Raw genomic sequence first — 14,406 nt, 5'->3', positions numbered from 1 at the left:
TCGCTTACATGCCACCTCTGTGTGTCCAAAAGACCAATGGCTCCCGCTGCTGTGTCTTATCCAATGAGGTGGCAGAGACCCGAAAGCGCTGCTGCCCTCATGCACATCGCTGTATCGAGATGTGCCTTGGTAAATCGAGATGGGCCTCGGGTAAGTATTAATAGGGGGGTTAGGGAGGCAGCTGCACACAGAATGTTCAGACTTTACAACCACTTAAGCAAACCAAAGGTTTAAAGTAAAAGGCAGCTGACACTGCTTCCTAATACCTTTTCGCAACATTGTCTTGTGCACAACAGGACCACAAAAACCCAAAGCATCTTAATGAGCAAATCTGAGTTCTTCTCTGTAGTGACAATGGCACCCATTCCACATAATCCTTATAACCTATTTCTATGGCAGGAAGTATTACAGGGCAATAGAAAGATGTAGTAGAATGTTGTACAGCTCATGAGACAACAAGGAAAATAGAAAGAGTCTCATGACAAAGCTTAGCACTGCTTGGCACCTGCATTTCAGTCCTGTGGCCGGTATATTAAAATTAAAGCTGAATTCTAGGTATGATTTTTATTACATAGTGAGACTGGTCCACCTTGGATGCATTTCCTCCTACCTGACTGATCCCTGTGGAAGCTGCATATCAGTGCAGCAGCTGGCACTACTACGGTGATAGCAGCAATCTTCTGAGTCCAGTGCTGAGTGGCTGCCCTACTGCATAGTGACGACAGCCTGTCGCTCGCTACTGCCGCCATTCAGAGAATGCCCTGTACAATTGAATGAATACAAAATGTTCTCTGAATGGATGAGGGTGGAGGAGATCATGATGTCCTCTACACTTCAATCAGAGAAAGCCTTGACCTCATCCAATCAGAGAAAGCCTTGTTTTAGAGTGTTGAATGGCACCGCATTAGCGCATGTTATGTGTTACCGTGTCACACAAGAGTGGATTTGACCAAAGAGCTGTCACTAAAACAGAAGGAATATTTTTGAGACATCCCTTCTGGTAACCCAGGTATAAGCTAAGGCGTGCTCAAACATGAGTCCAAATCCACCTGAGCTTTCCTGCCAGGAAGCTATCAAAGCAGACAGCCAATCATAGGCAACATGCTTGGCAACTGTTTGTAAACGCACAGCAGAAGGGAGAGGCATGTCTCTGCAGCCTATGATTGGCTGTCCGCTTTGACGGCTTCCTGTAAGGAAAAGCTCAGGTGGGTATGGACTGGTGTCCGAACTTTTCTGAGCTCATCCCTGGTTACAACTAGGGATGTGCTTGGACATGTTCGGATCATGGTCCCATTCCACCTGAGCAATCCCGCCAGGAAGCCGTTACTGCACACCGCTAATCATGAGCAGCCTAGTCATTCCTTGGCCCACAGCCACACATATACAAGGGGGCATGGGTATGTACAGCTGCAGACCAGGGAAATGCCTCAATTGCTTATGATTGGCCGTGTGCAGTGATGGCTTCCTCGCGGGATTACACAAGTGTGATGGGACTATGATCCTAACATCCCTGTGCTCATCCCTGGTGACAACTGTATAAGTAGAGTTCCCTTACTTTAACCACTTGCCGACCGCCGCACGACTATTTACTGCGGCGGTCAGCCCCTCACAGGAAAAGCGACGTAGTACTATGTCGCTAGCCTGTGAGAGTCTAGGGAGCGAGCGCCGCCGGAGGCGCGCTCCCGCGCGGTCACGTACCCTCCGCCGGTCACTCGCGATCGTCGGGTGGAGAGGGAGAAAGGCAGGCGGCTAATGTAAACAAGCCGCCTGTCATTCTACCCTGTGTAGGAATAGTGATTATACGGTTCTACTATGTAGGACCGTTGATCACTGTTCCTACACCTCAAGCCACAGCCAATCACAGTTAGAATCACGCCCCTAGGGACACACATAACCCCTCCCTCTCAAAAAAGTTAACCCCTTCACTGCCAGTGTCATTTTACATTAACAGTGCATATTTATAGCACTGATTACTGTAGTAATGTCACTGGTAACCCCGAAAGTGTAAAAAAGGTCAGTCAAGGGTCCCATCTGTCCGCCGCAATGTCGCAGTACCGCAAAAAAAAAAAAAAAAAAAACGCAGATCGCCGCCATTACGCGTTAAAAAAAAACAATAAAAAATGACAAAAATCTTTCCCTTTGTTAGTAAACGCGATAACTTTTTTGCGCAAACCAATCAAAATACGCTTTTTGCGATTTTTTTTACCAAACATATGTAGCATAAAACAAATTGGCCGAAAATGTTAAAAAATTTAGATTTTTACATTTTTTGGGGGGGGAATTTCATATAAAAAAAAAAATGTGAAAAATATTGTTATTTTTGCAAAAATTGACGCTCTTTTTTTGTTTATAGCGCATGATCAAAAAAAAATAAATAAATAAATAAAAATCGGACAGGTGATCAAATACCACCAAAAGAAAGCTCTGTTTGTGGGGGGGGGGGGGGGGGTAAGGACGTCAAATTAGTTTAGGTACAGCGTCGCACGACCGCGCAATTGTCCGTTAAAGTCACGCAGTGCCGAATCGCAAAATAGGCCCTGGTCAGGAAGGGGGTAAAATCTTCCAGGGCTTAAGTGATTAAGCAGGAAGTGAAGGGAAATCTCTTTTACAGGACTCAAACAGTAAAACAAACTTACAGGCCTTAGTAACTTTTTTTTTTTGGATCTAGTAAAAAAACAAACAAAATAGCTACATATATGGAAAAGGATAGATTTCCTGTCTGGGTTGTGGAAAGTTCCCAGCTGCACAGAGATCAGATACAGGTGACAAGTCTATGGGGTGATTCCAGGCTCTCACCACTTCATCCTGTTCGGGGACCCCAGCGGTGACATCAAACTCCCCGGTGTCGCTGTCCTCTCCCCCTCGGTCTTTAGCCGGTTTCCGTGTCCGGTGCCCCTTCTTCTTCTTCTGAGCCATGCCTACAGTTCTACTCTTCAGCAATGAGCCTTGGCAGGATCCACACAGGTCGCACACGTGTTTCCCCCTGCACCCGGAAGTGATGATGTGACTGACTTCCCGGACTGTACCACTAAGCTCAGAACACAGGGGAGGTTGTTTCTTCTGTTCTCTCTAGCTATGGTTCCTCGCTCTCATCTTCCTAATGGCAGCCAGAAGCTGAGCGAGGATAATGAGAGACGGGTACCGAGGGCCTCGGAGGAGCTGAGTGTGTATTAGGATGGGAGAGGCTGAGGAGTAGGACCCTCCCGAGGTGATTGGGCGGTGCCGGGCGGGAGGTGTTTGTGTTATCACCATGGGAGCCCGGAGCTGAGCTGGAAGGTAACATTAGTGGGTTCTAGTCCTCCCCTCTATTCATCTCCTGTACTGACCTCCCACTATCAGCACTGCACCTCTGTTCAGGAAAGGTGCACAATGGCTCCACCATGGTGACAGGCCTCTGCTCACAGTCTGAGACTTGGCATCTCAGTGGATAACTTATTAGTGAGCCTGCCTGTAGTCAATGTAGGGAAAGGAACACATTGATTTTAGTGCCCCTCCTGAGCTCTGTATACCCTTTACTTCCCTGCCTGCCCATGAAGCTTCTGGGAGAAGAGAGGGACATCTCTGTGCGAGCTCTAGTCAGAGTTTACACACAGCTCAGGGCTCTGCCTGCCCCCAATCCCAGCTCAGGGCTCTGCCTGCCCCCAATCCCAGCTCAGGGCTCTGCCTGCCCCCAATCCCAGCTCAGGGCTCTGCCTGCCCCAATCCCAGCTCAGGGCTCTGCCTGCCCCCAATCCCAGCTCAGGGCTCTGCCTGCCCCCAATCCCAGCTCAGGGCTCTGCCTGCCCCCAATCCCAGCTCAGGGCTCTGCCTGCCCCCAATCCCAGCTCAGGGCCCTGCCTGCCCCAATCCCAGCTCAGGGCTCTGCCTGCCCCAATCCCAGCTCAGGGCTCTGCCTGCCCCAATCCCAGCTCAGGGCTCTGCCTGCCCCAATCCCAGCTCAGGGCCCTGCCTGCCCCAATCCCAGTTTAGGGCTCTGCCTTCCCCAATCCCAGCTCAGGGCTCTGCCTTCCCCAATCCCAGCTCAGGGCTCTGCCTGCCCCAATCCCAGCTCAGGGCTCTGCCTGCCCAGCTCAGGGCTCTGCCTGCCCCAATCCCTGCTCAGGGCTCTCCCTGCCCCAATCCCAGCTCAGGGCTCTACCTTCCCCAATCCCAGCCCAGGGCTCTACCTTCCCCAATCCCAGCTCAAGGCTCTGCCTTCCCCAATCTCAGCCCAGGGCTCTACCTTCCCCAATCCCAGCTCAAGGCTCTGCCTGCCCCAATTCCAGCTCAGGGCTCTGCCTGCCCCAATCCCAGCTCAGGGCTCTGCCTGCCCCAATCCCAGCTCAGGGCTCTGCCTGCCCCAATCCCAGCTCAGGGCTCTGCCTGCCCCAATCCCAGCTCAGGGCTCTGCCTGCCCCAATCCCAGCTCAGGGCTCTGCCTGCCCCAATCCCAGCTCAGGGCTCTGCCTGCCCCAATCACAGCTCAGGGCTCTGCCTGCCCCAATCCCAGCTCAGGGCTCTGCCTGCCCCAATCCCAGCTCAGGGCTCTGCCTGCCCCAATCCCAGTTTAGGGCTCTGCCTGCCCCAATCCCAGTTTAGGGCTCTGCCTGCCCCAATCCCAGCTCAGGGCTCTGCCTGCCCCAATCTCAGCTCAGGGCTCTACTTCCCCAATCCCAGCCCAGGGTTCTACCTTCCCCAATCCCAGCCCAGGGCTCTACCTTCCCCAATCCCAGCTCAAGGCTCTGCCTACCCCAATCCCAGCCCAGGGCTCTACCTTCCGCAATCTCAGCTCAGGGCTCTGCCTGCCCCAATCCCAGCTCAGGGCTCTGCCTGCCCCAATCCCAGCTCAGGGCTCTGCCTGCCCCAATCCCAGCTCAGGGCTCTGCCTGCCCCAATCCCAGCTCAGGGCTCTCCCTGCCCCCAATCCCAGTTTAGGGCTCTACCTGCCTCCATCCCAGCTCAAGGCTCTACTTGCCCCAATCACAGTTCAAGGCTCTACCTACCCCAATAACAGTGCTGGGCCAATTATCAGCACTGATACCAATAAGGCTCTACCTACCCCAATAACAGTGCTGGGCCAATTATCAGCACTGTCACATGCGTCCCAGATGGCTGCTCCATAGACATCCTCCCAGAACCCTGCTCCCTGCGGTGCATATAGGCAGGGCTGCCATCAGGGGGGTATAGCCAATACAGATGTAGGGGGCCCGGGCGTCCCAGGGGGCCCAGTCGCTTGGGATGTCCCGTGCTCCAAGTTGGCACCTATTTTGTTCTTTTCCTCCCCTACACTGACAACTAGTCTCGACTCCTGCTGGTGACACCTGCTGCACTGGCTCCTAACTCCCATCCTGCCGCTGGCCACCGCTGTCAAAATTATTGGTTGCTAGGATCGCCTGGCAACCTAGCGGCCAACCATATGCATTCACAGGCCCCCACAGAGGAGGAGGATGTAACCTGGTGGTCTGGCCCAGAGGGCCCTGGCCTAAAGCTGTGTAAGGGGCCCCAAAATTTCTGATGGCTGCCCTGCATATAGGGTACACTTTGTGATCGCCGTGTCCTTCAGACACAGTTGATCACAGATCAGGGTAAAGGGCCAATCACATCGCCCCTTTCCCATGTGATCAGCTGTGTCCAATGACAACTGATCACAATGTAAACAGACTTGCCTGTTATCGCCAGTCCTTTCCTCACGTGCTGTGCCTGCACAAGGAAAGGAGTGCATATAACCAGCAAGCTTGTCAGCACACTGTTTACAGTGATAACCAGGGCACTGATCTTTAGTGTCTTGATTATCAGTGCAGATTGTCAGTGCCCCTCAGTGAAGCTTATCAGTGCCACCTATCGGTGTCCATAAGTGCTGCCAGATCAGTGCATAAGAAAAATTACTTATTTCAATAATTTTAAAAGGGAAACTAAGAAAAATTATTTTTTTTCATTTAATTTTCAGTCTTCTTTTGTTTGTTTAGCAAAAAATAAACACCCCAGTGGTGACTAAATACCTTCAAAAGAGAGCTCTATCTGTCCAAAAATAATGATAAAAATGTCATATCGGTACAGTATTGCATGAGGCGCAATTGTCATTCAAAGTGTGACAGCGCTGAAAGCTGAATATTGGCCTGGGCAGGAAGGGGGTGAAAGGGCCCAGTTTTGAAGTGGTTAATTTATTCTGGCCGTTGGAATGCATTAATATTCAAACCTTAGCTTCATCTAGCGTTGAGATGTGATTAGGAGTGTGAAGTGTTTTCCCTGCTCTTCAGCTCCTCTTTTGAATTGTCCCTAAGGCTAAATTCGCATCTGTGCTTTTTTTTTTTTTTGTGTGTTTGCAGTTCCACAGAAACCCACTACAACCCATTTAGCCTTGTTTCTTATTGGTCTTGCTTATATCTTTGCAGTTTCCTGCAATGCGTTTTTTGGAAAGGACCCTTTTGGAATGCTGACCGCAGCCGCTCTGGATCTGTGTGAACCAGCTCCATTTAGAGCCGGTTACACTCGCATGTCATACGAATTGGATGTGGAGAAACCCGCATCACGTTCGCACATATGTGAACTCGGCCTAAAGGTGTGAATTGTCAGATCACCAGGGTAGAGATGTTAAATTGGCATTATATGTGGAAGATAATCAACATCTACACATCCCTTTGGTGATTGGATTGCAGTGTCTGTGCTACCTGTGTGGATAAGAAATACTGGGGTATTTTCCAGACTCTCATTAAGCCTCCTTCACATGGGGCATGCCAATGCATATTACCATGGAGGGCCATGTTTACCTGCATGGTGACGTGCGGGTGGTCCATGCATCCCTGTGCAGGCAGTCTTGTTGATGTCAGTTGGGATGCAGTGAGTGCACGGACATAGACGCTGTTATCAATCTGACATCTGTGCGGGTGCATGTCCCTGAATGCAGACAGTGAGATTTATTTACTAAAACTTGAGAGTGCAAAATCTGGAGCAGCTCTGCATTGTAGCCAATAAGCTTTTAACTTCAGCTTGTTCAATTAAGCTTTGACAAATAAAAACCTGGAAGCTGATTGGTTTCTATGCAGAGCTGCACCAGATTTTGTACCCACCGGTTTTAGTAAATCAACCCCAGTGTGTGTTCAGGGGCATGCACCTGCACAGATGTCAGAATCGGAGCAGCGCCCAAATTATAGCGGAGTTTCACTGGCTTTTGTGTTTATTAAAAGTCAGCAGCTACAAAACGTTGACCCATGTTCCAGCAATGCGGCTGGCAGGAGCCTCGGATCTCTCCGTCTTCTCTCTGTGGTGCCGGCGTCTCTAGTGTAGGCACCCGGCTGTGACAGCTTGCGGCTTCACAGCCGGGTACACACTGCGCATGCGCTGATCGTGCTGGGCGTCCTGAGTGGACGGGCAATCTTCTGGGACCTGTGACGTGTCCCAGAAGATTGCAGGGAGGGTGGGGGAGAGGAAAACTTCTGCCCAATGGAAGTGGGAGTAGGTACCTGTTAAAACTAGGTACCCACTCCCCTCCCCCCAAAAAAGTACATGCCGAATTGGAAGACAGGCTGACTTAACAAAAAGTGAAGCTTCCCAACTTTTTTAGTTAATTGGTCCGCCAGTTAACAGAACAGGAAATGTCAAACCCCACACACTTAAATTGAAGTGTCTGACTCAAATATAAGGTACAAAAAAGAGGACAATAAGGCCACCACAGACAGAGCAAATTTCTTTCCTGCCACCACGGGACGGCCGGCCATAGATGGGGCAAATTTCTTTCTTGCAACCACGGGAAGCTGCCCCTGCCGGAGAACACAGTGATTATTGCTAGCGGCTATAACAGCCACTATTAATAATTGCATGTAAAATCCGAAAGACTGGTTGTACCCAAGTTGATAGTTCGATCAACTTGGTTATATTCAGCCTGCCTGTACATGGTTTGACACTCGGCCAGTTCCTGCGGAACCGTCCAAATCTATGGCCGGCTTAGGGCTGCATGCACAAAGCCTTATAGGGTCTATACAGCACTGAGGGCCTTCATAATCACTTTCCTGGGACCCTAAGCTACTACGTACAGCCATCCATTGAGATAAATTATAAGTTACAGCTACACGCAGTTATGCACCAGGGGTTGCGTATTGCACCTGCATGCATACGGCTGTATGCGCCAAACACATCTAATTCATTCAGTAGTTCATGCAGTATGCAGCAGGTGCAAGTCTGCGGAAAGTGATTATGCAGGCACTGCACACTGTATGGCTATGTGCATGCGGCTTCAGTCATTCATAAATATGACCATTTGCAATTTTAATAAAGGCTGAAAATTGTACATACAAGTGTTCAGGTGGAGGTATTGCAGCGTTTTAACTTTATATAATATTCCGTTGTACTGTAATCTGTTCTATTCTAATTGTTTACACTTGATAGTGGAACAGGGCATGCTGCAATGTTTCTGATTTGAAGTCGCTTTTTCTATTATTTTGACTGATAATTTATAGAAACTTACTTTGTTACATATTAATGTGGTGAATGTGTAGGTAAAATGTGCAGAATTATACATTCCTCTGAATCAGGCCTATTAGAGGTTATAAAATGTGATGATAATTTTGACCTTCTATATACCTTTTTTAGGTCCTCTGGCTTGGTTTTATGATTTCTATAGATATGTCTCTGGACCTCTCCATTACGGGACATGGTACCTCATTTCCTCCAAGAAAGACTAGAAGTGCGTATAGATTTAAAGCTGCTAATTCCTTTGTGGATGAGACCCTCTTTGGCAGCTTTGGGGGAAAAGTAGATCCAGCTCTTCAGTGGACCACAAGTTCTCCAGGTCAGGTATCACTTTCATGGCGCCCAGAAGAGGAAAAAGAGTCGAAAGTTCGTACCATTAGCAGGACTAGCTGCACCCCACCAGGGACACCGCGAAAGAAAATATATTATAGGTAGGCAATGTCTCTTCAATGCAGTAATCTATTAAGCATTGTGATAACAAGAATTTATCTTTTTAGGATTTAGGGGAAAAAAAGGCTACCGGTAGTTACTAAAATCATTGCTCCTAGTACTGCCCTATTAGCTGGCCAGTGTAGAAGGCAGAAAATACATATATGTCTACAATGGGAACAATATATTTTGTTATAACATAGACTTTACTGGGCACCATCTCCAGGTCAATAACCCATTGTTTAGACAACAGCTAGGTACATCTCATTGTAACTGTTTCAAAGCAACAGGGCTTCACCTGCAGTAATTCAAAGGAACAGATCAGGAAAGAAATATGGAAGCTGCCATTGCTGAAACAGTTAGAAGCTCAGGGCTCCCATCTGCAGTTTGTGTAATGGATGGAGTCAGGGAATTAAAGGGCAGCAATTGTAAAGTTTCAGTTGATGTCTGACCTTCTGTAACTCCATGTACAGGCAAGATTATTTAAAGCGGAACTTTACCCATAACAACTTGATAAAAAATAATGTTCTTTAGCAGGGAAAATACATTCCACATTACTAATTATGCTACCAAAATGAGTGTGTGCTGTAAATTGCCTCCAGCATTGCTCCTGTTTTTTTCTTTTTGCTGGATTGTGCAATTTTGCTGAAGCCCAGAGTCTTTGAACAGATGTAAAGAATAAAGAGAAACTAAACTCATCGATTTAACAAATCATAAAAAAAGGTACATTCCTGGTTTGTTGGAATTGCTAACTGTCTTCAAAATTGTGTCTTCAACCAAACTGTCACAACTGTCAAACCATCAAATGGCTGGTGTCCTAACTGATCACATGTGCAGCACCATGGCAGTTGCAGATCAAACAGAAGCAGCTTCCCTGGCTGTAAGGGATAGGGGGGTTAAATTCCACTTTAAGGCGGTCAGCAGACCGATCTCTAATTTGGCAGTGCCCAAAAATAGAGAGCAACTAAGCATGTGCAGAGCAGGGTGAGACCATATATCACTGGATTTTAAACAGTATAGACACTTATTTTTAATGTTTTACATTTGCTTTACCTGCAAAAGGGGCCAGCCTGAAGTGATCTAGCAGGACTTAATTTTATAACTAAAGTCCCACTTTAAGAGACAATCCAAATACTGCTTGCACTTTGTCCTCGGCCCACACTTATGGGGATTCACTCTGAAGTTGGAGTCCCACTGTGTGCACTTGCCCTTGGCTGTTTTTACTGAGCGCAGTAAAAGCATCTCAATGTGACCCATTAGGATTCTTTAAATGGTGGTCAGTTAAACTGAAAAGTGCATTTTAAGTTGAGAAGTTCACATTCTCCTAGAGAAAATAAGTAAAGTTAAAAAGGGTAAGGGCATATATTTCATAATTCAGCTTGCATAGGTATAATATTTAAAGGTTGAATGCAAAAACAACAGTTACGGATGGCGATAGCAATCAGTATGAGCGCTAATATACTGTATGTTTGCCTTTTATTATATTTCCCTCTTATTCAGGGTAAAGAGCCGCTCACCTTCATATTGTGATGAGTCACTGTTTGGACCAAGGGTGGAAGAATGTGGTTGGGAAGCACCATGGGTAAAGAAAGAAGATACCGTCAGGATTCGTCCCCTGCTCTGGAGCCCACCTCCAGTAGTATGGCCACAGAACTCCAAGCCAAATACCAAACAAATTCCACTCAAAGCTGTACACCCTCATGATAATGGAAGCAGATCTTTAGACACACAGAAGATGAAAGGAAACTTCTGGAAACCACCAGACAGTGACTCTGATTCTGGAGTATGCCCCTCTGTGGCTATTCCTTCACACAGTGCAAGGGGTCGCTGTAGCTCATCTGAAAGAAACACTGTTCGATCTGCAAGCTGCTCAGGAAGACTGACTGCTAGGAGAGGTTCAATCACAGAACGTCCACCATGGAAATAATGTTAATCTTATATTTAATTGCCTGGTTTGAAATTATGTATATAGCAAGATGTATGTGTGAAGAACTCCTACAGCTACAGTAGATGATAAAAAGTTAGAAGGAATGAACAGACGAGGAGTCATTAGAATTTGTTACAGTGTAAGTGTTGGCAGATATAACAGTCTACCATTATTGTTATTTAAAAAAAAATACTCAAATGTATTTTAAATAGTATGGTATTACCTGGTATTATACTAGCCTCCTGTGATCCCCTGTATATCATCTTTCAGACCGGTAAAGGAAGGAACAGTCTTGTAAGCCAATCAGGTTTTAGTGTATTGAATAGGGATCTGAGTGAAATTAAATGGAACGCACTGATTGGAGGAGATCAGTATAGCTGCTGTTTTTTCAGTATTTAGGCACAGTTTGATCAAACTGCATTGCTTTGAGTGGAGAAAAAAATAGTTTAATCTTTCATATAGATAAACAGGACTAGTTTCTTTTTTGGCAGGCGAGAAAGTTCATACATAAATATTTCAGCCTGTATGCCTACACTTATACTTCAAAGTGTTTACGCAGTTTTATAGAAAATTACATGCTAAAAATAGGAATGGTAGATAAAATATTCCCCAATCCTCTCATCTACTTTAGTTTTTAAATTATTGTTTTTTTTTTTTTTTTATTAACATTCATCGCCAGGACAGATATTAGCAATACTAATAATCACTAATGCTAATAATCACATTCATGTTCTGGATAAAAAGTACCACTGGTTCATGTAACTAAAACTGAGGAAAAATGACTCAGGCTACCAGGAACAGCAGTTTTGCTGCCTTCTAATGTAAACCCATAAATACACTTTAAGCTGTTTGTTTCTGCAAAAATGTTAAAATGGTTTGTTCACCATTCAATTTTATCTATTGCTAAATCAAATTTTTCCCTAGTTTTGGATATAGTAGGTAATACTTAAAAACCTTGTTGTGTACATCTTACTGTTTTATCCCTTTTGGGCAATTTCACTTCACTTTCCACCCCAAAGACACAACAGTAAGTGAGAAGAAATCTCTGCAAAGTGAGAGGAAATCGCCACTTATGCAGTTGTCACTGGAGCAGGTCTCCCCATTTGAAGTATTTCCCTCTATTCCTGTTCTGGTGACAGCTGTAAAATATTACATTTAAATCACTCTATGTCCTGGTGACAGTAAATCTCCTCAGCAGGGACTAAATGACAATACCTGATGGAGGTTATAAGCTGTAATCACGTTATCCAAAAACCAAAATATATATATGTTATATACAGTATATATACTAGATATTGGTTTGGAAGGGTGTTGCTTAGGAATAAAAGGTGCCGTTAATGGAAAATAGGGTGTGGATGGTTTGATACTACAGGATGATGATTATTCTGTGTCACTTTTCACTGGTATGGTTGAATCTTGAACCATAACTTATTAGGGAATCTCATATAGCAGCAAATAGGTTCAGATAAAATGTTGTCCAATGAGTACTACTAATTTTAAATGGTAACTCCACTTTCGTGGGTAAAAAATTAGCAAATAAAAAAAACATAATATAGCTTATACAATTGTGACTTAAAGTGGTTGTGAAGCCACTGTATTGTAAACATACCATCCCCTTTATTAGCTAATATTACAGTATGTGTTCAAGTGTCTGTGCAGAAAAAGTAAATGCCAATTTTTACCTTATATCAGAGCATCTCCCCACGGTCACGTGACTGCTCAGCTCTCTTCTCTGCCCGGCTGACACCTACAGCGGGAGGGGCTGAGAACTCCCGCTGACGTCAGGCGGGAGGAGGGGAGGAGAGAAGAGAGAGCCGAGCAGTCACATGAGCGCCAGGAGACACTCTGATATAATGTATAAATCGTCCTATTTTTTTTTTTCAGCACAGACACTGGAGACATATCGTTAGCTAACAGAGGGGATGGTATGTTTATAATACAGATTGGCACAGACGAAGCTGACAGGCGATGGGGGTGGGGGAGAGCAGAAAGAAGGGTGGATGATAGAGGCAAATAACCTGACCTTGGTGTCAAGGCTCAGCAGCGATGATAAACTGTGGTCAGTTTTCAGGGGGAGTGCAGAACCAGGCAGGATTAGCCAGGTTTTTTAGGGTAAACAAGGGGTCATATTACACAGCACTAGCACTGTGCCGTTATACATGCTTTAAGAGAACAGGATCCATTTTTTTTGGGGGGGGGGGGGTGGGGGGTTACTAACACTTTTAAGTCATATTGTTATTGAATGTTATTAAAAATGACCTTTCCTTTTCAGTCTGTAGTGCTGTAATTATCTGTAAATTGCAATATGGCTACCTGGAGGCGTTCCGTACACAAATGGTGTACAGAACATCCCCTGAAAATGTCACTTCCTGCTTGTGTGATCGGTTTACTGATTCTTCCAGTAGTCTGCACTAAGATACAAGTCAGCTTTATGGCATCCCCTGCAACAAATGTAATTTTTGGTAAGATAATCACATCTAATGGCATGCAAGCCCTGACACTTTCCTCATTAGAACCCTGCAGGTGCAGCAGCTGATTTATAATTATAAAACCACTCCCATACAGATTCATTATGCACATGGACACAGACAAACATACAGCTGTTACTTCAGAATACCAAAAGGTAGGAATCTGCAAAAAAAGTTTGTTTAAATCTCTGCAATGTACATAGGGGATTTTTTTTTTAACAAAAGTGGAGTTCTTTAAATCTTTTTTTTTTTTAGCTGATGTAAATATCATATTTGAGTTGTGCCTCTGCTTTCATTTTAAAAAGTAGAAACCTGTTTATACACCCCGTATTGTTTTTATCACTTTCTAGCATTGTGACTCTTGCCTTATTTTGGGAAATGAGTGCAGAGGTGTACTTTGCACTTATATGTACCGCTTGGCCAAAAAAGTTGCTGTCAAAATATTATAAACAAAAAACAACAGGTTTCCACATATTAACAGTTTTATTCTCAACATGCTCTTTTATTTAAAATAAATCTGTCTGCTATTATAAACTTGTACAAGTCTTACCTAAGAGCAGACACCGCAATATACCTGCTGTTATCTTTGCTAGCCAGAAAATCTTTCCTTGTGTGGCTCCTTGAAACTAACTTCAGTGGGTTACTAGATGTCTGAATTCTGTGACTTCAGAGCAAAGACCCACTAATTGTTAACTCCCCCCGGCCAACAATAGTACTCTCAGTTGGACAAGAAAATAGTCGTTGGTCGGACTCTTTCCTGAAGTCAGGCTCCTAGTAATATACTGAACCTAGTTCTAAGAGCCTCATAAAGGAGTGCTTTATGACGAAAAATGTGGGAGAAATTAATAATGATGACCACAACCCACTCAAGGGCGGTCTAAGAATTTAATTTCACCTTTCAACTGAATGTAATAGTTCATGTAAATGGGAGAAAACAATACATACAGTAATTGTTGCAAGTATTATGCATGCACATGTGTAAAAAAAAAAAAAAGATTTTTTCGCATTTTGGTTTGTAATTGCGCCTTGTCATTCAAGGAAAAAAGGGAGTGCCTTGCTAGCTAGTGCCCTTTTGTTGAAATGTGTGCCTCTGTATAAATTCTTTTGACTCCTTATATATTATGTTTTAAAAAATTT

The 14,406-nt window shown here is 45.2% G+C and overlaps 2 protein-coding genes across 2 annotated transcripts in view; one reads left to right on the top strand and one right to left on the bottom strand.

Moving 5' to 3' along the window:
* The window catches only part of DDX54 (DEAD-box helicase 54), a 51,881-nt gene extending 48,923 nt beyond the window's left edge, over positions 1 to 2,958 (bottom strand). The window contains exon 1 of the mRNA XM_082269251.1: positions 2,797 to 2,958. Coding sequence (XP_082125377.1) covers positions 2,797 to 2,916 — 120 coding nt within the window. The 5' untranslated portion in view covers positions 2,917 to 2,958. The remainder of the gene's footprint in view (positions 1 to 2,796) is intronic.
* Positions 2,959 to 3,195: 237 nt separating this feature from the next.
* Positions 3,196 to 10,960, top strand: RITA1 (RBPJ interacting and tubulin associated 1). Its single transcript, XM_082246051.1, has 3 exons — positions 3,196 to 3,276; positions 8,566 to 8,876; positions 10,375 to 10,960. Exons 2-3 carry the CDS (start codon positions 8,584 to 8,586, stop codon positions 10,799 to 10,801), a joined length of 720 nt encoding a protein of 239 aa, XP_082102177.1. The 5' UTR covers positions 3,196 to 3,276; positions 8,566 to 8,583; the 3' UTR covers positions 10,802 to 10,960.
* The last annotated feature ends 3,446 nt before the right edge of the window (positions 10,961 to 14,406 follow it).

The sequence above is a fragment of the Pelophylax lessonae genome (genome assembly GCF_965119305.1).
Source record: "Pelophylax lessonae genome assembly, chromosome: 1".
Lineage (NCBI taxonomy): Eukaryota > Metazoa > Chordata > Amphibia > Anura > Ranidae > Pelophylax > Pelophylax lessonae.
Note: the sequence above shows the minus strand (reverse complement) of the source record. Positions and strands in the feature narration are given on the sequence as shown.

Coding starts and splice junctions, on each gene's coding strand:
- RITA1 (XM_082246051.1), top strand. CDS start 8,584: ATGATTTCTATAGATATGTCTCTGGACCTCTCCATTACGGGACATGGT. Junction 8,877..10,374: donor CGAAAGAAAATATATTATAG/GTAGGCAATGTC, acceptor CCTCTTATTCAG/GGTAAAGAGCCGCTCACCTT.